Source organism: Coptis chinensis, chromosome 7 (genome assembly GCF_015680905.1).
Source record: "Coptis chinensis isolate HL-2020 chromosome 7, ASM1568090v1, whole genome shotgun sequence".
In the NCBI taxonomy this organism is placed as follows: Eukaryota; Viridiplantae; Streptophyta; class Magnoliopsida; order Ranunculales; family Ranunculaceae; genus Coptis; species Coptis chinensis.
In genome coordinates, this window is record NC_141462.1 from 22946729 (window position 1) to 22974246 (window position 27518).

General features: G+C 35.3%; 2 protein-coding genes and 1 pseudogene across 2 annotated transcripts; all 3 read right to left on the bottom strand.

Moving 5' to 3' along the window:
* Positions 1-1038: 1038 nt before the first annotated feature.
* Positions 1039-3546, bottom strand: LOC147486667 (cyclic nucleotide-gated ion channel 1 pseudogene; annotated as a pseudogene).
* Positions 3547-4412: 866 nt separating this feature from the next.
* On the bottom strand, positions 4413-5856 carry LOC147486668 (uncharacterized). The gene is made up of 4 exons (XM_086573809.1): positions 5776-5856; positions 5081-5204; positions 4622-4991; positions 4413-4575 (listed from the first exon to the last, which is right to left on the bottom strand). The coding sequence occupies exons 1-4, from the start codon at positions 5854-5856 to the stop codon at positions 4413-4415; spliced, it is 738 nt and encodes a 245-aa protein (XP_086429935.1).
* Positions 5857-26719: 20863 nt separating this feature from the next.
* Positions 26720-27148, bottom strand: LOC147486669 (uncharacterized). Its single transcript, XM_086573810.1, has one exon. It carries the CDS (start codon positions 27146-27148, stop codon positions 26720-26722), a length of 429 nt encoding a protein of 142 aa, XP_086429936.1.
* Positions 27149-27518: the final 370 nt, after the last annotated feature.

Genomic DNA, 27518 nt, shown 5'->3' on the forward strand with positions numbered 1-27518 from the left:
ATATGTACATGGATATGGAAAAATGACGCAACACCTATAGAAAACAATACCATATAACTGGATTGAAATGTCTAAGATCACAAAATGGGTAATCAGTATTCACAACTCACAAACTTAACTTATAATCAGTTATATGAATTTCAGATAGGTGGTGGTCAATCCAATCCCCTAAGCATTAAACCCAATTTAGGAAAGGCAAATCAATCACCATGTAAGAACTAAACATCAATAAATCCAATCGAGTGAATCAACAATCACAAGCACCCCCACTAGTTGCACTATCAATACGAACAACCTAAACACAGATATCAACCAAATCACAGTTCACCTAAACACAGATCTCAACCTAACCACACCTAAACACGGTCCACCCAAACTTAACTTCAAGGAAGCAATGCGAGCTGCAAAAGGATGGAGTCCTAGACTTTAACACCTTTGGACTTCAAGTTATGTGGCTGGTATTGTGGGTATTTGGCTACAACATAACAAGTCACACTTTGATAATAAGAAACTGTGTTTAAGAGGCTGTCAGATGTATGTCAAAAATCAAAACTTCACAGAACTCCAAGGGCTTGAAACATCTATTTGACAGAATCCATAGGTGTGGTAATATGTGTCCAAGTCATTGTGGACTGTAAGAATAAACTAGATGGGCATAAATATCAAATCCCATATACCCAAATCCTCAAAACAGTTGAAATTTCAGGACGGAACTTCATTGTTCGGTTGATAAACGAAAGAACCAGACCTTGGCAGGCTCATTTGGATGATAATATAGTTGATTAGAATATTTGTATGATGTGTTCAAATTTAATTCGTTTTTGAATGTTTTGGATCATGTAAATTAGCATACAACTATTAGATTATATAATTGAGAAAGTTTTCAAACTATATATGGATTATGTTATGGTTCAAGTTTCTACAATGGAGGTTGATTGTTTACAGCTTTAAATGCTTTCAACTATAAATTATCTACAGGTCAGTGTGTGTATATATATATATAGCTAGGTTTTAGGAGAGATTACCTCAAATGTTGCTTCAGAAGCCAGCAGAGCCTGATCTTCCCAACCTCACGCAGAGACTCTTCCAGCTTCTTCTTATCGTGCGGCCAAAGTCTGCTTGAATGAAACAAGTTGCCCATGTCTTCCATTGCTGCGAGTAGAACCTAAAAGCGTGCGCAGCGGCTTGCTTGTGAAGTCTTGGCCCGAGAGGCCACGAACTTCAAGTCGTTGGCCATGAGAGCAAAACCTTCAACCTATGTTATAGCCCACACTGTTCTGGTCGAAATCGGAAGGTTGGAGGAGTGGGGGTCAAGGGCCCATGTGAGCAGCTCTTCTCCACAGAAGTTGCTAGCTTTGAGATATTCAGAATTTAAAAAGCCAGTTCTACCACCATTTGTGGTCACAGTCAATAGCTTGCCACGCATGATGAAGAGCATCTCATCAACTGGGTCTCCTTCACGGACAAGATAGCTTTCTTGATTAATAGAATGCAGGCTTGAGATGATCACACATTGCATCCAATAATTGCTCATCAATTTTTTCAAACATTGGCACCTAAAGAAAGGAAAAACCAGTGAGTATTTAACGAATTCCTCATCTTTAATGGATGAAGGTGTTTCATAGCACACACGACACAAAACCAAAACTGACATCAAGCAAACACACTAAACAGACTACTCTATTTAAGATTAAGAATTGTAGTCAATTTGGTCAAAACACAAGTTCTCCCTGCAATACTAGATGCAGTATGAGTTGCCTTAGTCTTGAAATACCAACTGCCTTTTTTGGAATTATATAGCTCATCCAAAGCCAGAGAAGAGTTGAGTTAACACCCCAATTCAGGTTTGTTGTCAAATAAGAAAGGAAGAACAAGAAAAAAATACAAAAGTACTCACTCTCATGAGTAGATCTAGGCACAGATGGCGTTTGATGTCCCTCCTTAGGTCCTTGGGAAGGTTACGCACCAAAAACTCTTTGTCCACCCCCCTTGTTTCTTGCCATTTGTATTGTTCATACCGCCTCATCCGTTCTCTCAGGTTCTCAGGGAGTAGACGGTGTGACATCCATTCGCATCTGATCTCCCGTTTCACTCTCATCTCTTCTAGTCTAACAAAGGTGGATTGCGAGATCGTCTATAACAAAAGGACAACATTCAGATCACTATACAGTATGGACCAAAAATGGCAGTACTATAATTAATAAAAGGTTGTACACCTTTTTTTTTGTTATTTTAGCTAAATCTCTATCAATAACCCCATTTGTTACAACTATGACTTTTATAATGGTAATATTAAGTCTAGTAAGACCGTGAGACCCTCTGAGATAGATACATTTACATAAATAACTTTGAAAAAGAAGGGGAATTCATAAATACAAATTCTATATTAATAAACAAAAGAGAAAAAAGCAATGTTTTTAAAATATTAAAATGATCAAGCCAACCAAACCATATAATGAACATCGATCTTTATTATATCAAAGAATAGTTCTTAAATACATATATGACAAACACTGTCTCAGGTTTGCTCAGGCTTGTCTTATTTTGCAGTTAAAATCTTAAAATGGTCCCAGCAATTATTCTAATCTACTCGTAACAAGGTTAAAGACCATCAATTAAACCATCATGGTAGTTCCACCATTTATACCAACTACAAGAAATATCCAAGAAACAAAATCCATTATTCGAAGAGGAGTAAATTTTGGTAAAGGGTGTAAACACGAATATTGGTACATGGTATAAACACCAAAACTTGCAAATAATGGCAAGGAGCTAGAGAATATGGGCTTAGAATAACCTGCATATAACTTTAATGGCCTAGAGTTTATGTTCAAACACTATTCAAACACTATGGAAACACTATATAACTTTAGCGAGTTTTAGGGTGTGTTTGGTATGATGGAAACACTATGGAAAGGAAAGGAAAATAAGAGTGGTCCACCTTTTCCATAGTTTATAAGGTGTTTGTTTACCCATGGAAAGGAAATGGGCTTTTCCATATGGAAACAAAATTATTGAAATGGAAAAGGTTTTGTGTCCTTAGCTAACCCCTGAAATTTTTGTGGAAAGGAAAGGAAAGGAAATAAATAGATAGGGACTTACTACTAATACACTCATGACCCAACAATACAATTATTCCTTTCCATAGCTTTTGCAAACAAACATGATTATTCCTTTCCCCAGTTTTTACTTTCCTTTCCCCTGTTTACCAAACACATACCATTTAAAATTATTTCCTTTCCATTCCATTCCATTCCATTCCATAGTGGACCACCCATTTTATTTTCTTTCTTTTCCATGAGTTAAAATTTAACAAACACACCCTTAGTGTACTTGTTTTGTCCTTAAGTTGCTTTTGTATTTTCTCTGGTAGAATATATCATCCCACTACTTTATATCCATTATGATTATATACTGACAGAGAGGGGGGAACCCTTAAATATAGTTAGAAATGATGGGGAAAAAAGGAGAACGTGTACTATCAAAACTCACATGACTTGCAAGCATGTACAGAAAGAGATTAAATGCAGCTCCTGCCCATGCCATTTCGGTGAGTATGCCAGAAGTTTTTGTGACTTCCTTATACAGTGGCTGTATTTTAAGAAACCTCGGAACATATTGGAAAAGAACAATGAACCGCAACCAATTTTTTGTATTCAATGCCGTCAAGCCTCTCAACTTGGGGATGACAACCAAAATTACCACCTGAAATGTTTATATGAAGCATTTCACTTAGGGGTTGTTTGTTTTTTTGAGCCTCTGAATTCTGAATCTTTGAATCTTTGAATGACCCACCTTCGAATCTTGAATCTTTGAATCTTGAACTTCGAAAAAAACATGTTTGTTTTCTCGTCGAATGACGACTCTGAATCTTTGAATATAAATCATTTAGACATTTTACCCTTACAATCTATTTTGAACACTAACTTGATTACTTGTAAAACCAAAGAGTTAAAAATGGATTTGACAGAATTTCCTTTGTTTATTCAACATTTTGACGCCTAAAAGACTCATATAGTAATATGAGATAAAAAAAAATACTAAAATATAAACATAAATAATAGTTCAATAACCATAAGGTCATCTATAAAATTTGCATACCAAGTTAAATGACATTACAAGTAACTCCAAAGTTCGGCTCTTGTAAACTTGATCATATATGTCCATTAAACAATTGTTCCATAATTTGATCACGCAAAGTTGATCATGTACTCATGTGCCTCGAGTCCAAATGTGTGATTTATACTTGGTGGTGCTTCCGGTCCATCGAGTTAATTGAAGACCTCACTGGAATAGTCACATTTTCTTTTTCATATCGCTTGAACAATCGATCATCATCATCAATGGCCACACAACGGAGAAAATTGTGTATTGCCATGCATGCTATAACAATTTGAACTTGTGTGCGAAAACTATATGGAGCCATCTTCTTCAATATCTTGAATCTTGCTTTTCAAGACACCAAATGTTCTCTCAATTACATTTCTTAGCGAAGAATGTGCATGATTAAATTTCTCTTCTTTGTTTTTAGGATGACCACCGCGATTAAAATCTGCCAACCAATACCTAGCATTCCTATAAGGACACATAAATACCCTAGTATGTGTGTATGCAGCATCACACAAGTAATACATACCTACAATAATGAGACACATAAATATGTAAACCAAAAATATATATTTGATCAGTGAGGTTGTTTTGATACGTACCTTCAGGAGGCAATGGAAATCCGTTTTTTTCAGGCCACCTTAATGTCTCATTTAATACACGAGCATCATGTGCAATCCCTTCCCATCCAGCCATCACATAAGTAAATTTCATATCAAAATCACACACACCAAGAACATTTTGGAAACAATCCTTACCTCCTCTTCCTCTAAAGGGAATTTGCTTATCAAGTAGAATGTGTGCATCTACTAATGTACCATCCAAAGCTCCAATTGCTCCTTTAAATGGTCCTCTCTTAAGGCGGCGTTGGTAACGAGATCCACCTTTATGAATAACCCGTCAAAACGCGGATCAATTATCATCTCCTTTGAGAAATGGAGCATTGCCACTAGCACCTCATGAAAACACTTACTAATGGTTTGTGTTGAATGTTGAAATCGATCCACTATTGATCGATTTCGCTTATTGTGACCAATAGTCATTAAAAACATAGCTATTTTTTCCTCTACATCAATATGTTTACTATCATGAAGCCACTATCTTTGCCGAAAGTGATCACATAGCATAATGAAGGCAGGCTTCTTCAACCTTAGCATGTTAAACATATGTGTGGAAGTTCCATGTAGAAGCTCTTGTACATACATTTTCCCAGTAAGCGCCGATATACATATCTTCGCCTTTATAAACTTTACGCTTTGTCGAAAAGCCATGTGAATATTATGATTAAATACACTAATAACCATTGTCGTTGTGTCATTTTCCCTGAATTAAAATAATAATAATAAATAAATAAATCAATCAATCAAATTAAATATTAACCTCAAAGTAACAAGTTTATAGCAACCATAAGCAATCAAGTCAACAAAAATACTCATAAATGTTGAGTCATAATAACCATAATATGACAGTAATCCAAGTCAACAAAATGTAAATACGATAGTCATCCAAATAATTAACGCTGCAAAGATTATGTCATCCTAGAAGTAATATTCTTCAGGAATTTGATCTTAAGCCTATTTTCTTGAAGATTCGTAAGTTTCTTGTTATGAGAAGCGTGGAGGGAAAGAGCTTCCAAGGAGTTAAGATAAAGAGAATCATCTAGCAAACCCAAAACATATAACTCTTTGCACTCTCAAGATCACCTTCATCCACAAGCTTCTTGTCTCCCATGGTTTCAGCCTTCACCATCTCCACGAGCTCCCCAATACTCTTAACAAGGGGATCTGGCGGCTCAATCGAATCTCTCTTACGTTTTGCTGCGAGCTACTTGCATCACTCTTTGCTTTCGTGGCGTGAGTCGAACCTTGTCTTTGGTTAGGTGGTTCATCTACCGAGTATTCTCAGTACATATGTAGGAGATTCTTCATTATCGATGGGATATCATGAGAAGGATTATATTGTGTGTCATCCATGGGTACATCCCGTGATGTGTAAGGATCATAGTCCCCACAAATTGTGACATTAGGGAAGTAATCAGCTCCATGAATCTCGGTTATCCTCATCTCCATCACTTTCAATATTCTCAACCTTTGCAACATCATCATTGGGGATTCGTCATTGGAATTGGATGCTTGTGATTAAACATTTCATCGCCGAGAAGTTAGGGTGGGCTCAAACAAGGATTCTAACAACTCCCTATTCATCAACGGAGCATGCCCGAATTGACCCACAACGGATATTTGTTTATAGCAAAAAAAAATCAAATTAAACAAATAAAATAATATGCATACGCTTATATAACTTGTATGAACAAAAAATGTGGGTTTCTACCTCAATTAAGTCGTCCCAAACTTCATCCGGAATTCAAAGACACCTCCAACAAAATCGACTCCATGTCCCGTCCGTTTTGATAGTAACCTCCATGCCGCATATTGCTTTCGAAGGTAATCCCATTGGTTCTTGAGTTGCCTTTGTGTGTATTGGACATTGTAATTCTTGCTCATTTTTTCATTAATCTTAGTCCATGACTCTGATTTTAACGAAGTTCCACTAAAGCCTTTATTATTAACCTCGTCCAAGCACATTTCGATGAAACATTTTTTCCACATATCATCAGTCTTTAACCTAAGATTTGGAGTAGATTTCTCAACGACTTCCTGAGTTGATTTTTTTTCTTTCTTAACTCTTGGAGTTAATTTTTCCTTCCGAGGACCCATGCCTAATGTCACTCATTAGCTATTTAAATGAATTTAAAGTAATGCACTAGTAAAATAAAAAAAGACATAGAAAAGACTAATTCATGAAATGGTCAGAAATGGATGATGCATAACTTGGCTGGACTCAATCTCTGACCATGAATGATCCGTGTTTCAAACACATTGCGCACTCGAGTCTTTGCATATAAAGGTGACGGTTTAAGATACAGTAGTTTCATCCATGGGAACAATCTCACTGATGTTATACTAACAGGTACCATTTCAAAATACACCATAGGTTATGAATCTAGGTAATACTTGCCTATAACTCCTATAGGAAAATACTTTGCTTCAAAATGCAACAAAACTAGATTTCTGACGGACTATCTTCCAAATGACACAACTCTTTCCACAGGTATCCAAACGCTACAAGGGCTTTTATGCGTGAAAAGAAGACTCTCAGAAATTACTCTTTCATGTTTTACAAAAATACTAACTCTCACTCTAACTATATGAAAACTGGACTCGAACACAGTGCGCAGAAACGGAATTCTGACGCACTGTTTTCTGTCAACCAAACTTCCCAACATAATAGCTGTCTCTACAGACCTTGGAATGCGTTGAGTCCAATTGGGTTGGAAAGAAGACTCAGAAAACTCACTCTTTCATGTTTTGGCGAGAGTTTGAATCTGAATCTAACTATGTGAAAACGTGGTTCGAAAACAGGCACAGATCCTGATTTCTGTAGTCAGAAAATTCTGACGTGCTAACTTCCGAACACCATAACCATATCCACAAACCTCTGAATGCGACGAGGTCGATTGGGTTGAAAAGCAGACTTCCAGACCTTACTTTTTTGTGTTTTAAAAAAAAACTAGTTCAAACTCTAACTAAATCAAAATTAAGCTCGAAATCAGACCAGCGCTAAGCTTAAAACATCTGACATCTAAAACACGCCAAGTCATCCAAAGACCAACAAGATCAGAATAACTACGGACACATAGCCATGGAAACATACATGCCTACTACTCAAGCAATTCCACAAACAACATAAATTAAGTATCAGAAGCCCAATCTGTATGCTGTTTAAACGACACACCTAATTTCTATTTTTTTTTTAATGAAATCACATCAAAATGCAAAAAATGTTTAATTTGTTTGAGTTGTTATTACTAGACTGCTAGTGTCAAACACATATACACGTGCCAGAATCTATATAGTGTCTTAAACACCTAGTAACCATCTCAAGCACCAAGCACTCTGTTTCCATGAGTTTGGCAGAAGCATGGCTTCTTTGCAGCATTTACCATGGTCGACACTTTTCTCACTAAATGGCAACCCAACCAGGTGTTCCTACCTAATAATACTGTCAGGTGGCCCCATGTCATGTTCTTTTTCGAGGGAACTCCCTCTGGTCTCCTTGCACAGTTTGAGTGAGCTGCACAAGGCCTAAAGTGGCAATTTGCGACAACTAAAACATGACAGACTGGGCTCGCACTCGTGATTCCTTGCTCAGTAATCCTCTTAAAGCTCCACACTAGGTACTACGATCTGGATGCATGACAAGACAAAATTAAAAATATGCTTCAAGAAACCTAAGCCTATCTGATACAGTGGTACATCATCTGACACGATACCCATACTGAATGTTACAAGTCATTCATAGATTCAAAAAGAGCATGTTCCTGTTCTTATTCATTGGCGACACTATCTCATCCATCGTGAATTTATTATTAATTCGACCATGATGCTATGAGGTTTTGGGGTACCCAAATGAAGGTTTCAGATAGACAAGCTCGGTTTTCTAACATTCTACTTATGCTGATTATATCAATACTAGCTAGGTAGGCAGTCTTTATATAAATAACACATATTAATCAATACTAGGTATATGCATCATTCAAAACATGTTGATTAATCAATACATATTACAATGAAGGAATTGTTTCCAACGCATTCAAACATATTTGTTAATCAAAAGAACAACAAAAACACAAAAACAAACAGATATATAAATAGTACACACAACACATATTAAGAATGGATCAAAGATAAGTATAGTAGAGAAATCGATATTTGCTGTAAAAAAATAAGAAAACACGACTTTTATGTACCTTGTTATTATAGCGCCAACAACCAAAAGTGGGAGAAGATGAGTTGGAGTTATCAAATTATGGAAGGGTAGAGGTGGAAACCTAACTTGAGCGACTCTTTCTTCAGCGCTCAGATGAGAAAAGAAACGCTGAATGTTTGAAGTCGGTTTGGTACCTTTGAATCTTGAAGACTCCAACAAAAACAAACAACTTGACTTTGCTGAATGCTTTGAAAACTTAGTTTTCAGCGGTGCTGAATGCTTAAAAATAAAAAAACAAACAACCCCTTAGTAAGAAATATAGAGATATTCAAAATTTATTTTTGACATGATTAATAATAACCAAAAAAGATCTATGAAATTAATTTGCAAATCATGAAAAAACTAATAACACCCAAATTAATTTGCAAATCAACGAAATTAATTTGTAGATCATAATAGCTAAGCAAAATTTTAACCTGATAAACTAGTATATATCCAAAGTTCAAACTAGCAAAAAAAATTACCTGAACTGATAGCTACCGCTTGCAGAGTCCTCTCACTAAGTTATTAACAATAAAACATTAGTGTTTTTGTTCCTAATATCATAAAAAGTTGCTTCTTTAATTTCTACAAACAAGTTTGAATGACAATTCTTGAAGAAACGAAAAGAAAAATCACAACTTTACTCTCTTTTTTAAGGTAAACAGGTTCAAAGAAAGATTTTTTCTTCAAAACTTACCAGAGATTTTCTTTCCCTCAATGAAGGAAGGTGGTAGACAAATTGAACCCGAAAATAATTAAAGCACCTACGTACAAAAAAAAACTATAGCTTTAACAATTATAGAAGATTAGAAAAGGGGTCGAAGAATAATTTAAAAAAGAATAAGGAGAGAGAAAGAAGTACCTGGAGATCGAAGTTGAGAGGATGAAGAAAGAGAGTGAGGAGCCATTCTATTTCCTTTTTAGTTTATGATGTTTTTCCTCTGTTACTAATTTCCCCCAAAAAGTGTTTCTTCCCACTTTTCTTTTTCGTGAAAAATCAAACATTTGGCGGCTGATTATAATCGAAATCGCGCCGAAATCAAAAACGTATATTCCGACGATATAAACGTCGAAAATAAAATGCTAGTTCTCACGATCAACAAAAGCGTCGCTAGCTTAAGACAAATAGTGACGAAAAAAAATCGTTGCCTTTTGTACAAACTTATTTTCGACCTTTTTATCGTCGGTACTACACTATTTCAACTATAAAAAGAATAAGCGGTTGCTTAAAAATATTTAGACCACTATTTCCGACGAAAAAACGTCGCAAATAATAATTTTAACATTTGAAACGAACAAATTATTAGGGACGATTTAAATGTGCCAAAAGGTTAGTTTTAGGGACGATTTAACAATTTTTTGCTAGCAGCAAAATCTGAACCCTGGCTTTGATATAAACAAGTAAACAACAATAAAGAAATGGAAATGTATAATAAGATCACTATGTGTGCCGTACAACGTGACAACTGAATCTCATTGTTGGTCAAATATGTTTGGCTAAGAAGTCCAAGTTGGGCGTTGCACTGTCAATAGTAAGCAGCATGGCATGGTCTAGTTTTCCACTTTTACATGCCTTGCAAACTTGCATTTCCTCATGATTTCTACCGGTAGTTTTTAGTCAACATCTACTTAACTTTACTTTACGGTAAAAGTAGAACCGACATTATCGACAAGTTATCATTTTCCTTTTCTTCACAAATTGTATCTATTCCGCATGACAGTGAGTAATAGAGAACATAACTTAGACAACTGACCTAGAAAAACACGACTCAAACCCGTCAAGTCTCGTGTCATTGAGACTTGATTATGGTGGAAATCTTTGCTGGTAAAGGATAAGGATTTGATGTCTCTGAACATCTCGTTAGTTGATGAATGTATGCTAAATGTTTGGACTAAAGTGCTACTGAATCTTTTATGCATTATTTGATGCAAAGCGTTCACTACGATTCAATGTTGTCCGTTTGTAGTTGGATCTGTAATAAGTAATAACAGATGGGCTGAGTAAGGGAATACGGATGCTCTTTACTGACCCTACTTAGCTAAACTGGGTTAGCTAAGGTTGAATTCAGGACGGCGATGTACTGCGCTTCAGAAGTATACATACATTGGAGTTCAAATAAATGTACTTACGTTCAAATAATACTCCAAAGTCTCTCTCTCTCTCTCAATTCATGTTGGCCTTCTTGATACAACCTCATCCATTAATCTATTCATACTTGGAATCGCTTCAGATTTCATTGTGTACTAAATTACTACTTCATCGACAAGCATTAATACATCATCGTAGTACAAGTATACAATCATATTTCTCAGTTAGTTCCACAGTTCAAATCAAAGATTGGCACAGAGTATACTGTATTGGTTATCTCGTATCCTTAACTGGTCTAAGGAATAAGTGACCCACTTGGAAAAGAATTATGGCTGAAATTTGGGCTCTTCCTATTAGTATAGAGGGTGGCACTTGGCAGGGCATTTAAAAACGAGATCTGCACGATGCAATCATGCAGATCTTCACGGAGTTGCTTGTTAGTATATAGCAAGTCATAGATGGGAAGTGTTAGTATGAAATAGTGAAGAAAGGACGTTCATAAGTTCATGTATCACTCATCTTGCTAAGGTTATTATATTACACTCGACACCAATATTAGCAACCTGTTTATTTCTGTCCATGCAACCTAATGAAGAGGCTCAATTCATAATTTTCATTTTCGTTTCAGGAATACTTGTTTGTTGGAGAGAATGCAGGGGTGGGGAGCGTTGAGAAATATTATTGTTCGACCATTAACCCGATCAATTTTCATTCGTTTTCCAGCAAAGATATCTAATGGCCTCTTCATTAGGAAAGAAGACTAAGCTACAGAAATAGTAATTACTGAAAGTCCTCCTAGCTGTCACAAATGAGGAAATGGTGCTCCATGGATTGTAATTTGAAATAATAGGGTCTTTGGAACAAAAGATTTTTGAAGGTGATGGACAATGAGCGAGAGCGAACGAACTATAAGAACCATATAGGATTGTGTCAAATTGAGAATGAGATGCTCTTGCCAATTTAAAATCATAAACTCAAGACATGAAAGTCTTGTCTATTTTGTGAAATCTACTCTAGTGAAACTTTCTTTTAGGCATTGGTATTGACACAACTCTTATAGGACAACCCAATGTTCATCCCGTAATCCCACTCGCCAATTAGTATGACGACCTCCCAATATTCAAGGCGGAGGCCCGGACTTTAACCCATACGAGAGCGGTAAATTGTCAATGACAATCAATTTAGATTCCATTTGGATGTTCTTAGCAATTTGTTGCTAAGATCAGATTGGTTGTGAGTTGTGATGAGATGACATATGAACGCGAGTGACTCGTTCTCTTAGCAGATCATATATATATACTCTTGGATCCTATGCATCACATGTGGTACTACTGGTTCTGATGCATGAACTCTTTAGCTAGAAAATCTTTAGCAAACCACGTCAAACTAAATACATCAGAATCATATTCTATACTCTGTAGACACCACCACTTTAATAACTCCATTACTAGTTCGTTATTTCTAATATAATGTATACTATAACATAATCTGTTTTTTTTTCTCAGTTGGATCAACCAATTGAGAGAAAAGATTGCAGAGAGTCCTGCCAACCAATGGTCCTCGAAACTATTGATGCATTGCCGACAATAGAATGTTCAAGTGTCTGATAAATCTAACTAAAGTCATTTCAAAATAACGTGAGGTCTCACTGTTTGCTAACCTAACAATGAAACATAATTAAATAAGATCACGTTTAACCAGTCAGCTTGATGAGAGAATAGAGCTGGAGAAATATACAGCTTAACAAATGGTTACTGATTTTATTCTCTTGTATATTAAGCCTCTGGCATTATTGTGACTGGTGCATAATTTTTGTAGCACGTCCTTAAACTTAAACTTTTACCACACACGGAGAAGAACAGATATTTGCACTGATCCTTAAGATGAATGTAAAACATGTAAAACTCGATCTGAATGTGACAAGAAGTTAAATTGATACGTACCTAGAAACGCTCTAGTTCCTGCTGCAGTCTATATACAAAATAGTTTGTATGTTTTAAGTATCTCCCGGAATTAGATCTTAAACAAATGATGCTTCAGGGCCACTAACAGGCTCTTCCGCTGATTCAGAGATTGCTGCTATCTAAAATAGAAGAATATCAATTTCAATTTTAGTAACTATTAAAAGTGAAAACTTAGTATGGCATGAAAACTGAAACAAATAATACTCAGCAATATCATCACAATGTTGAATTTGGTAATTTTTAATTTCTAAACTTTTAATTATGCATCTAGGTTTCATTACCAAATGCAAAACCAGCTGACAAATCAATGAATCACTAATTTCGAACCTGATTACAATACTACTCTGTTTAACTAATTTCGAACCTGATTACATGTTTAAAGATTATATGAATTAATCTTTAAAAAACGTTAAAATCTAAACGAAATCGCTTAGATCTGATAAAGAGATTATAGATTTGATAAAGAAATAATTGAAATTACCTGAAGAGATTGTAGATTTGCTGAAGATAGCGATTTGAGGATCGATCAAATATTATGAAGATTTTGAGAGTGGCTTTGAGAGTGGTTTTTTCTTATTTTGGTGAGAGAGAACGAAACATGTTATTTTCTATGGGTTGTGATAATGTGATCCGACGCTTAGGGGAGTTCAACGACATGTGGTGTTCGTACTCACAAAAAGACAAAACAAAAGTGTCGGTAGCTTTGTCTTTTCTTTTTAAATCTGGTGTAGTGAAAAGGTTCACGAAACACCGACTGTCGAAACAATACCTGATACACATCTTGCCACATGCAACATTCAACATGAAATATGCACATACTATATAGCTATAATAACTACATAATACAATCATCATACCAATATTGTGGCCGCTGCATCCTATTAGAGAGGTGAGGATACGATTGGTACTCAACCCCAGTCCTAGGCAATATCTCGGTTCAGTACTTCCCTGTGTGAAATATGCACCGTTATTTTCCTGATTTTACCGGCATGGAGCTGAAATGCCGTTGTTGTGATCTTACATACAAAACCCAAAGCTTTTAGGGCTCAGATGAGCCCTATAACCACGACCCCCATACAGGCTGTCACCTAACTTACGGCGGTCAACCATTCGACGACTGTAGATTGCTTCGGTACCTAAAGCCAATCCAAGAGTGAATCTATATAATCACCCCTCGCATCTAAACCTCATCGAGATAGCATGTATCCTCCACTAAACTAAGCACCAGACAACGTGCCACGTACAAACAGGGTCATCTAGAAAAATAGAAAAGGAATTCCCGGACTACACCCTGTGATGCATCCCTTTAAAGCTGGCCCATTCACCTCGAAAGGTGTACACCATAGTTGTAACTCCTAGAATGAACTGTCGTTGCCGGCATATGACAACAACTCATTCTTTATAGGAATTCACAAATTCTTTTCTAAATCACCTCGTGATAAGAATAGTAGTATATTATTGTATTTTCGGTTATTCCAAAATAATTACATATATATAGTTTTATGCCAATGGTTATGTTCACTAATTGTGCCGCAAGTTACTTTACCTGACATGCGTTCATTACAATATCATCTATGACTCCCTCTGTCGTGCTCGGTCATAATGTACTAATCCAACCATGTCCAGATCAAAGAAACTTACGCACCCAACTATATAGATTTTAAGAAAACGGTTTTGTTCATTAACTATGCCACAAGTTACTTTACCTGACATGCGTTCATTACAATATCATCTATGACTCCCTCTGTCGGGCTCGGTCATGATGTACTAATCCAACCATGTCCAGATCAAAGAAACTTACACACACAAATCATATAACCGAAATTTCTCCTTCCACACACAAAATCAATCTCATTTCTGTCACAAGAAATGGGATAACAAACCCATGAACATGCTCTGAATAATTTAAATTCACCCAACACTAAACCCCGCTTTTTGTGAAAATTGTTTTCACACATAAACTTTTTGTTTTTGAATGAATAAACAATTATAATATGTTGAAGAAATAAATAGGGAAGTGAACCATACCTTTTATGTTGCTTACGCTGCTAAATTACCTTTGAGCATGAAATTCTAGGTCCAACGTATCCGCATCAAACACTTTCAGAAAGACAGCACTTTGTTGCACAAAGATCTGAGAACACGTGAAATTCCAAGGATATAAACTATTAGAATGTTGTAATAAAATATGACCCTTCCTGGTATCCTGCCTATTTGGGATTTAGAGCCATGCTCTGATACCATTTGTAGCACCCCATTTTTCAGACAATCAAATATTTAGATAAAAGAGCTTGATCCAATTATTCAACCGTCTGATAAACCAAGACGTGAGCGGGTTTGACTCTTACGAGTCCAAACTAGAACTAAAATATAAACAACCTCTTTGAACATCGCATTCAAAGAAATTTCGACAGAGTTTCCTCTATATTTCCAACATTTCATAAATTTACAACCTGTCATAACCTGAAAATCATATAATATACTTCCATTTAATATATTAAAACCTCAGCTGTAAACCCGAATACTAAAAGATAATGATTCGTGGCACCGGCTACTTAACCATCTAGACGAATGCCAGTTAAATCAAGTAGCGGTAGCACCCCAAAACCGATCTTTTACCCTAGATTGGTCTTTCACCCTTGGACGCTAATTAACGTCATAATTTCTAAAGAATGAATTCATTCTAACATGGATTTATAATTACAGACAACTAACATTATAACTAAATTATTACAAAACAACTTAAAAGAAATCAATTTAGAATTAAAAGACATAGCAAAGGAACCGTTGTAGCAATCAGAATACGCTGCACGTTAAAGTTGTCTTAACAAGCACGTATGCCTTCTCTGTCTTATAAAGAGTCTGTTCGTCCTTGTGAACACTCTCTAACACGCAGCGTTAGATGGTTAGCCAGTATATAATAATCAATGTGAATTAAATTTATTAACAGCTGATAAGATTTACATAACGACTTACCTTTTGGCTACATCGACCTGCTTGTCATACCATTTTTCTTATAAACTCCCCGCGTGCTAACTTAATTGAACAAATATTTAAGAACACACTTAAACGATCAACATTAATAACTATTGTTAGATATTCGTACTACAAGATTAAGATCATGCTTAACACGTAGAATCATATGTTAAAACCAAATTAAATAGTAATAACATATATAGAATAACCGATTTCCTTGTTACAAGGGGTGGGGGTTTTCCTATGGAAGCGGCTGAGCCGGGTGGCTGCCTATGTACCCATTTAGGGATCAATCCAATCGTAGTTCTCCTATTGGGGTAAGGATATATGGGAATGGATTAAGCCATTCCGATGAGGAAGGTGGCATGGGCTCCTCACTCCTGTTCTAATCTTGTAACGTCCACTAACCGATTCGATCTCAACCTTGAATTGGTATTCTACATGTATGTCATTTCACTTCAAATCTTTCGAGGTTTCCCCAAATACTCAATCAAACAACCAACTCTCGACACCAATAAAAGAATATTAACTTATTTGTATTTGAACTAGCCAACTTATAATTACGCGAGAAAATTTAACAATAAATTACGTGTGGCCTAGCATTGTCCCTAGCAAATGGCATATGAGTGACTTGGATGCAGCCTGGAAGAGGGCTAGTGCGGCCTGGAAGAGGCCAAATGGTGGCCTGTAGCTACCTGGCTAGCATGTGCTTAACTACTAGGTTCGGTTAACACATATGAATTGTTTTTCCAGCCAACCCACTCCTCCATACAATTTCTCTTAGTAACAATAATCTATAATCTCCTAAGTAACCACCAAAACAAAACTTGCTATATAATAGGAACCCATGAATAATACACAAACAAGTCTACTAAAACACTTAGAAAAGGACAAGATAAAATCATAATCAAAGCATAACAAACATGATATTTGAAAGTGGAGGGAACACACAATACAGTAGCTATCCACTGAATCATTGATGGCTGCTTCTCCCTGATTTAACCCCTTTGTATATACCTTGCTCATGTCTTCAGCAAGCCAAACAACAACTAAGTAAGACCGAACTAATCTATGGGTGATTAGTCAACCAGCTTATATAAACCCACCCCCTAGCTTCATAAGATAAAGTGGTACGGTGTCCATCTCATTTCCAATTTCGAACCCCCTTTCCGATTCGACTTTTGGTATGGTCAGAGACGAAGAGTTCTGTTCCTCACTTTTTTTTCCTTTTTTGTCCTTATCCTCTCCCCCTTCCCCCCGGACCATAGGAGCAAACCCATTATATATATATATATATATATATATATATATATATATATATATATATATATATATATATATATAATATATATGAATGAGCCCATATAATAACATAAGCCCAAGTAACCAAACAAGGTCCATATAATAAAGCAAACCCAATAATAGAACATGCTCAATATTAATATATATAGAAGGCCCAATAAAATAGCAACCAAATAATTATAGAGAAAACCCAATTAATATTATATGCCCACTAGTAAAATAGGTCCAATATAATATAGCAAGTCTAATAATTTAACCGACCCAATTAATAGACTATGGATAGATATTTCTACCCAAGCCCACACAAAAGCCCAATTCAAACAACTATCCAAATCCATATTAAAACTCATATCAACCCCGCCAAATATATAAATGTTAAACCTCGCCATATAGTGCGTAATTACCTAAAGTGGCACTGAACTAACACATAAAATGACCAGTTTACCCGTAGGTAAAATTCTTGGTCATTACAAAAGGAAATAGATTAGGGTTTTGAGACAATTTTGAGAGATTCATTTTATGGGAATTGTGGGAGCTCTATTGAGCTAGGGTTTGAATGAGGCATCTTGTTCTTGATTCTAGACATCTCTTGTAAACTCTCCAATCTTTACTATAAAGGAAACTCAGCTCTTGTGTGAACGTAGGTAATATTTACTGAACCACCTTAAATCTTTGTGTCTCTTTGCATTTACTACCTTATTTATTGTTTGCTTGTTATGTGTGATGATAAATAAGTGGTTTTGCTTTGTTGAGTTTGTTGTGATAACTACCAAAGTCTTGGATGGGTGATTTCCTTGGTGTAAACTTGTAAAAAAAAAAGACATTTTTTTCTCTCTTTGGTCTTAGGCTCACCCGCGCCCTATGTATGCCTGAACAAGGGCGCACACGCAACTTCCAGTGTTTTAGGCGCGCCCGTGCTCGACTTTTGCTTGGCCAAGGGCGCGCCCGTGCTCCACCGTTTTCAGCACAAATTCCACTGTTTCGGAAGTTTTTTGGGAACAATATAAATATAAGTTTTTTTCTCTAAAAACTTAACCTAACCAAAACCAAGAAAGAGAATGATTGTAAGAGAGTAATTCTTTGTGAGTTGAGTGTTCATTCTTTGTGAGTGAATTGAGAGCTCTTGTAATATGATACTCTAGACATCTAGTAAAGTTTGGAACTCGCAGTGTGGATGTAGGCAAATTGCCGAACCACGATATATCTCGTCTTGTGGTTTGTTCTTTCTTTACATTAATTGTTTTACTTTATATGCTTGTTATTTGATATTGAGAAGTATTGGGATATTACTTGGAGGGTGTTGAAGTCTTCACTACTAAAAAAAAAACATATTATGACACTTGATTTTTATCTATCTTGACGGTTTTGTTGAAAATCGTCAAGATAGGTGTCTCAGTGATATTTTTATGATGGATCTTGTAGTATTATGTCGTGTATAACACAGACGTCAAGAAAATATGAGAATTTTATGATGGTTAAGATTTGTTTTCTTGATGGCTTTTAAGTAAACCGTCGTACTAAGCTTTTTTATGATGGTTACCAACAATTTTATGTTCATAGTACTATAGGTGTGAGAATAATAATGACGTACTTGGCAAAACCATCAACTCGCACATTTTTCTAAACCGTCAATATTTTCTAAGTCGTCAAAAATATAAGAGTTGGTTTTCGATTTTGGGACCCCTAAAAGTTTTGTTTAGAGTCAAGCGTCATACTGAGAGTCTCGTTGGCATACGAAAAACCAAACCAGCTAAGCATGTGTTAGGTCATGCAACTTCAAGGGGCAGCTCTTGTAAATGTATTCCTCAGTTTTATTGACTACTTCGTCTCTTCCATCAACACCAAATTGAAGAAGAACAAGCAATAACCCAAACTGCACCGCCCCCACCAAAACTTCTTCTTCATCTTCTTCTATAACTGTAGTACTGCCGCTCCATTCTCATCCACAAATATTGATTCGGATTGCTCTCTCTCTCTCTCTCTCTCTCTCTCTCTCTCTCTCTCTCTCTCTCTCTCTCTCTCTTGTTCATTTATCCTTGAATAATTTTCAGGTTGATTGGATTTTAGGTTACAACCCCTAATTAAAACCCCCAATTTCAAAAACCTTAATTTCTTTGGATTAATGGTTCTCATAAATTGATTTTGGATTTTGCAATTTACTAATTTGGGGGTCTTATGTAAGGTTCGGGCATCACCCAATGTGGAGGCTTCGCACAACAGCGGCAAGGTTTAATCATATTGATTACAAGTTCTTCCATATGAAATCATTTGCTCTGTCTTCGAAGTTTTGTCTACTCATGATGTTGCTCGTCTTTCTCGCGTTCTTGTGTCAGCAGGTTTTGATGTTGTTTCCTTTTTAATTCTTATATTTGATAAATCTAGTGGGCCAATTTTGGTTATAGTTTCAAACTCTATTATAATAGTCGCAAACATATAATGAATTTATGTCTTGAATCTGCAATGTGATGTACATATTGTGCAATGAAGCTAGAACCATTATGGATTATATTATGGTTAATTGCATGTTCTAGATGTGTGGGGTTACTAATTGGGTTTGTACTTGGAAAATGGTTGGATGCTCAATCTGCTGAAGGTGATGTTATCTCTCTGTAAGTGGTCTTGTTGTATATTTATTGTTTCTTGGAATGAATATATATTGATTGTCTTGTCATGAATGTTCTTGTGGTTTTTTTTATAAAGATATGTCAATATTTTTCCTTTGATTTTTGAGTGAACCTGTATGAACTTTGTGCTGCTTTGGTTCAGTTAATTAGTTTAAGAAGGCATATGTTGATATAGGTTGGCGATAACAAGTACTCGGGATTTTAGTCCTGTTGCTTGAATTTGATGTTGAATCATGAAGGTTGCTTGTCAAATGACAATAGGTTAGCTCTGATTGGATATGCTGAAGCTGATCAATTTCATGCCTATTGACAAATTATTGTGGGATCTGGTTATGTAAAACAAGATCAGTGTCTTAACAATCGTAGACTTTTGTTTTTAAAATTTTAGTGTTACATTAAGAAGGCACGTGTTAATGTAGGTCAATAAATGATAATGTGTTCTTTTGAAAAGATAACTGCTCAACCTCTAGTTGCATAATATATAGTTTTAAAGTAGACTCCTAGAAGCCTAGAACTACTATTGCTCAATTCTTAGATAAAAAATTGTTAGGGTTCGACCTTTAAGAATGTTAGTAGTTGTAAGTGGATTTTTCTAGCCTTGAAGGAATTGTTGAATTTGTTGACCTTGTATCTGCTTTATTTGTTGATCGTTTAGATTACTTTTTCTGTCTAATTTCAGCTAGAAGAAAAATGCGACAGTTTGTTGTAACGGTGATATTGCTTGATGGCATATTCAATTTGTTGGTGCCCATGTGTTTGAAGGGATTGATAAGTGTTTTTTCTGGATAGTTTCACGTTGTTCTTATGGTGAGTTCATTGTGTATGCCAACTTATTCCTTGTGAGAGTGTTTATCAGATGTAAAAAAGATATTTATATGCTTTCAAATGAAGATCCATTATGGATGATATTATGCCATAGGAGTCCACTAGCTTTCAAACCCGTCTTATGAACGAGTGTCGTTATATTAAATTATTATAAAAAATATTAGCAACTATGCATAGCTATGAGATATGAAAATTATATTAATCAGTTATTCAAATTTCTTGCACCACTCTCTATAAAAATGAAGCATCAAACCTTGATAAAACTCATCGACTTCTTTTTGTTGTTAGGTTTAATAATAGAAGTTTGATTGAAATTTTGTGAGAATGTCTAATGTGACGAAGACAATATTTAACCTACTTGAATAGCATGACATTCTTAATCATAATAAAAAAATTATGATAAACACTACTTAAAATGAAAAACTATATTTGTCAAGACATTTATTCTCTCTACTTATAATACAAACATGTTTTAGGGTTATTAGTTCAATGCATTTGCATTAAGTTTATGATTTTCCATTAATTATTCTTTGAAGTTAGTTCAATGTAGTACATTGCATTAAGTTTCCAATTTCTCATTAATTATTCTTTGAGGTTAGTTCAATGCAGTTGCATCAAGTTTTCGATTTCCCGTTAATTATTATTTGAGGTTAGTTCAATGCAATTGCATCCACTTTATAATTTCCCGTTAGTTATTCATTAAGGTTAATTTAGTACAGTTGCATCCAATTTTTTATGTTTAATTAATTAGTCTTTGAGATTAGTTCAATGCATTTGCATCAAGGTTTCAATCTCCGTTAATTACTCTTTGAGATTAGTTCAATACATCTGCATCTAGTTTCTGATTTTTCATTATTTATATTTTGAGGTTAGTTGAATACAGTTGCATCCAATTTTCGATTCTCATTATTTATTTTTTGAGGTTAGTTCAATGCAGTTGCATCAAGTTTTCGATTTCTCATTAATTATTATTTGTGGTTAGTTCAATACATCTGGATCCAATTTTCAATTTCATATTAATTGTTCTTTGAGGTCAGTTCAATGCATTTGCATCAAGTTTCTAATTTCCGGTTAATTATTCTGTGAGATTAGTTTAATGTATTTGCATCCAGTTTTCAATTTCTCGTTTATTATTTGATAAGATTGCATTTGCATCTAGTTCCCGATTTCTAGTTAATTATTGTTTGAGGTTAGTTCAATGAATTTGCATCTAATTTCTGATTTCCCGTTAATTATTTCTTGAGGTTAGTTTAATGCATTTGCATCCAATTTATTATTTATGTTTTAAGGTTAGTTCGATGCAATTACATCCGGTTTCTGATTTCTCGTTAACTATTTTTTGAGGTTATTTCAATGCATATTTGCATTTAGTTTATGATTTCCCACCAATTATTTTATGAAATTAGTTCAATGCAGTTACATTTGGTTTTTGATTTTATGTTAATTATTTTTTGAGTTTAGTTCAATGCATTTGCATCCAGTTTCTGGTTTCCTATTAATTATTATTTGAGGTTTGTTTAATGTTTAATGCATACCGTTTACGATTTCCCATTAAATATTTTTCAAGAATTTGCATCTATTTTCTAATTTTCCGTTAGTTGTTCTCTGGCGTTAGTTTAATGCAATTGCATCCAGTTTTCGATTTCTAGTTAATTACTTTTTGAGTTTAGTTTATTGCATAAAGTTTTCGATTTCCCGTTAATTACTCTTTGAGCTTAGTTATGTATTTGAATCCAGTTTTCGATTTTCTTTTAATTATCCAATGTAGTGTGTAATACCAACTTCTACTGATCTATCTATAGTATCCTTCCAAACATGACATAAAAAATAAATTATGTTTGATTTATTATGTTGGATCATCAAATATTATCTAGTTCCCAATTTCCCGTTAATTATTCTTTAAATTATGCATGACTCATTATGTGGAATCTACAAAGATTATCTATGAACGGGTGTTGTTATATTAATTATTCTAAAAAATATTTGCAAATATGCAGAACTATTATATATTAATATTATATTTGTCACTCATCCAAATTTTTTATAACGTGAAAACCTCATCCTCCATTAAAAAAAAACTCACATTTGATAAAACCCTTCAATTTCATTTTGTTGTTTAATAATAGAAGTTTAATTGAAGTTTTGTGAGATTACCTAATAAGGCGAAGTTCATATATATTAAAGCTACTTGAATAGCAAGAAGTTACCAATCATACGGAAAGAGATAAGATAAACACAATTTTAAATGCAAAACTATACTTATCGAGACATTCTCACAACATATAATCCAACTATGTTTTGAAATTAGTTCAATGCATTTGCATCCAGTTTCTGATTTTCCGTTATTTATATTTTGAGGTTAGTTCAATGCAGTTGAATCTAATTTCTGATTCTTGTTATTTTTTTTTTTTTTTAGGTTAGTTCAATGCGGTTGCATATAGTTTCCGATTTCTCGTTAATTATTCTTTACAGTTAGTTCAATACATTTGCATCCAATTTCTAATTCCTTGTTAATTGTTCTTTGAGGTCAGCTCAATGCATTTGCATCCAGTTTTTGATTTCTAGTTAATTATTCTGTGAGATTAGTTTAATGCATTTGCATACAGTTTTTGATTTCTCGTTTATTATTTGATAAGGTTGCATTTGCATCAAGTTTCCGATTTTTCGTTACTTATTGTTTGATATTAATTTAATGAATTTGCATCAAGTTTCCAATTTATTGTTAATTATTTATTGAGGTTAGTTCAATGCATTTGTATCTAGTTTATTTTTTAAGATTAGTTGAGCTGGAGTTTCGACCCGGTTTCAATTTCCGTTAATTATTCTTTAAGATTAGTTCCACACATTTGCATAATGTTTCCAATTTATAATTAATTTTTCTTTGAGGTTAGTTCAATGCAGTTGCATCCAGTTTTTGATTTCCCATTAATTTAATCTTTAAGGGTTAGTTCAATGAATTTACATCCAGATCCGATTTTCCGACAATTATTTTTTTATATTAGTTTGATGTATTTGCATCCAAGTTTTGATTTCTCGTTAATTATTATTTGAGGTTAGTTTAATGCAGTTGTATCCATATTCCGATTTTCTATTAATTATTTTTTAAGATTAGTTTAATGCTTGCATTTGCATCCAGTTTTCGATTTCCCGTTAATTATTTTTTGAAGTTAGTTCAATGCAGTTATATATATAGTGTTGAAAATATATAAATTTATAAATTTAATTGGAATATGTCGTAATTATTGTGGCTAGAATTGTGATTTTTGGAATCCTTAACTATGAATAAATATTTAAATCCCATTATGGATGGCGCATCAAATCGAAAGTGTTTTAGGAAAATCGTTTTCGGTGGAAATTATTGGTTTTAGCAATTTAGTTTTTTGTCACCTATTTTTTTTTCGTATTGTTTAGGAAAAGTTGGAGATTCTGTGAAACTCGTGTTTAGGAAAAGTTAGAGAGTCTGTGAAACTCTATATGGGATTGTTTCCTTATTTATATCATACTTTTTTATATTTAATAAAAGAGTTTAGGAAAAACTGGAGTCTCTATAAGGGTAATCTAAGGATAAAGATAAATATTTGTTTTCTATTTTATCTCCTATTTTTTCTTAATTAGCCATGACACGTGGACACTCTAGAAACGCTTTCTCAATTGAAGAGGGAGCTATAATAAATAAATAAATAAATAAATAAATAAATATATATATATATATATATATATATATATATATATATATATATATATATATATATATATATATATATATATAATATATAAAGACTACTAAAAATTGACATATTATGACAGTTGTTTTTTTTTTTATCTTGTCGGCTTTGTTGAAAAATGTCAATATAAGTTTCTGTGATATTATGTCGTAGGAGTGTTACTAGTCAATATAAGTTTTCTAGGAATGGCGTGTCTGCTATTGTTTTTCTTGTTGCAGTCTAGAGTGGAGGTTGTTTGAGTTGCTAATGAGAGTCCTTTTTGTAATGTGGGGCTCAGTTAAAGGGACATGGTGTTTCCTTTAGTAGATGGCTTTCTTGATCTCAACTAAAGTTTCTTTGCAAAGTTAGTTCTATGCTTGCTTCCTTCTACAAAAATTAATTTTTTTTTACAAATACATGCTTGCACAAAGTTATGTAGTTGCAACTAGGGTGGTCCAATTTGGTTTTTTGATTTAGTTCATTGGATTTTAATGATTGTTACTTATTTTTTTTTTTTTAAGAAGCTAAGGGTTCGGCAGACCCCAACCTGTATTAATCATAATCTCATATACATTCTATCTTACGCATCCTCCATTACAAGTTTAGATAGAGCACCATCCAAAGGAGGTAGGAAAAACAGCAAGGAGTCATGTAAAACATTACATAGCTTTGACAAAAAGTCAGCTACCCGATTAGTCTCCCTATAAACATGTTTGAACTCCACTACTTCGAACTGATCTTTCAAAGCAATAATGGAAGCGGCGATATTAAGATAGTACCAAGGGGTTCCTCTTTTGCCTATGATCGCCGAATAGCACCTTTGTGAGTCGACGCCAATGGTTACTCTTGTAGCTCCAATGTCTACCGCACCCCTTCATACCCGGCTTCAATGGCTAAAAGCTCCTGGGTCATAACCCGACTTCTTAGTAGAACTGCTGTGAATGCCGGTTTCACTGCCCTGTTTCATCTCTAATCACTCCCCCAAATCCATTTGAGTCCTCGGTAACCGACCCATCAGTATTTATCATCAGCTCACCTAGTTTAGGCCTAAGCCACGAGCACCAGCTGGGGTTCGTTTGTGTAAAGGAGACTTGTATACCGATTTTGTCAATCAGCAGTCTTGCCGCTATAGTCTCTGGAACTTCCTTCAACACAGTTTGTAGATATATCTTCATCTCCTTTTGCACTCTGCTGAAAACTTGCTCTTCAGTATGTTGTTGCTGCTGAAATCTCCTCGCATTCCTTTCTCTCCAGATGGCGTAAACTGTTGCACAAACAATAGCTTTTATAATTTCAGCTTCCATAGTAGCAGAACGACATAGCCGCAACAATCAATGTACCATTCGGAGGTTGGCGACTCTAAACACTACTTGCTCAAACCCATCCACCTCTTCACTTTTGCCCACACTCTCTTGTAAACCGGCAATCAAAGAACAAATGTTTGAATGCTCTCTTGAGGTGTTGCAAAAAACAACAATTCGACACGTTAATACCTTCCTCTTAACCAACCTGTCCCGAAGTCGGTAATGCATTTGCAAAAGAGCTGCCACCACAATAAGCGAATGTTTCGAAGAACAAGCCTGCCCCCAAATCAACTTTGTACCACTTCACCTTGTTTGGATCGCTTAAGAGCACGGTATCTTGACCCGGATAGTGAATCTACCCGATCTTTGTTGGCGTCCAAATTACTTGGTCTAGAGAGTAGAGGGTTCAATTCGATTCCTTCTATTTTCCTCTTGAGCTCACCTGTCGAACAAACTGGTAATGATCTGGTTCCATCTCCCATCTCGTAATAAGCTCACTCACAAGCGCGTTATCCGGAACATGAAGTAGTTGGATTTATACGCCCAATGAATTAATGGAGTCATCATGACACCACGGATCATGCCAGACATAGGTCTGCCCACCCTTCGCTATCTGATGCCTTACAAACTTTTGAGTTGCTCCCCTGTGCTTCAAGACATTTCTCTAGACCCACGAGGCATCAGTTGGTACTTTCATAGTCCAAAAGTGTTGGTTTCGGATATGGTTTTCAACTGTCCACTGAACCCATAAGGAATCTTCATAGCTCGCAATTTTGAAAACTAGTCCACAATAGGCAGCCTTATTCCATGTCTTGGATCCACAATGCCCAAGCCACCACGATCTTTACCAAGTCCGAGAGAGTAAGCGTGACTTGCATGATGCATTTTGGAGATCATATCCGGCCCCGACCAAAGGAATCTATTGCAAATCTTTGCGATGTCCTTCAAAGTTCTCACGGGGTAGGATGAAGGTTCTCGCCATGAGACATGAAGAGAAGAAAGGACGATTGTATCAATTGGAGTCTTCCAAAGATGTTAGAGACTTATTCTTCCAATTTGATATCCTCTTTGTCACCATTTCTATCAAAGGCAGGCACTCCTTAATTCCCATTCTAGAAGTAGTGAGAGGAAGGCCTAAGTATGTTACCGGTGGCTGGACTAGTTGCACTTCCATGATATCCGCTAATTCCTGGGCTTCATGTTGACTCACACTACCCGCAAGCAGTGTAGTCTTCTGGCTACTCAACTTCAGACCAGTACATGCAGAGAACTCCTCAATGGTATTCTTCATAGCTTGAACCGTATTGGGATCACCTTTACAAAACAGCAAGATGTCATTTGCAAAGCTAAGATGCGTAATGCTCAATTTCTTACATTTAGGATGGTAAGAATACTCCTTCGCTGCCACCTTATTCCTCAACATGCCACTGAGCACTTCCATTACTAAGACAAAAGATAAAGCGAAAAGTGGATCCCTTGGCGAAGACCTCTAGCACCCGACAAAATAACCTTTGAGGCCCATTTTACTAAAATGGAGAAAAAAAGGTGAGGAGTAGCACATTTTAGTCCACTCAATGAACTTATCTGGGAATCTAAACCTTGCCATCACCATCTCAATAGTTTGCCAACTCACCGTATCATATGCTTTGGTAATATCAATCTTGATAGAGCATCGTTTAGTCCCATGAGCCCTTGTGTATCCTCTAATAAGTTCATGAGCTAGTAAGAGGTTATCCTGAATGGATCTGCCCGGAATAAAGGCAGATTGTTGCATGGAGATGATATCAGGCATAAATGGCTTCATTCTATTA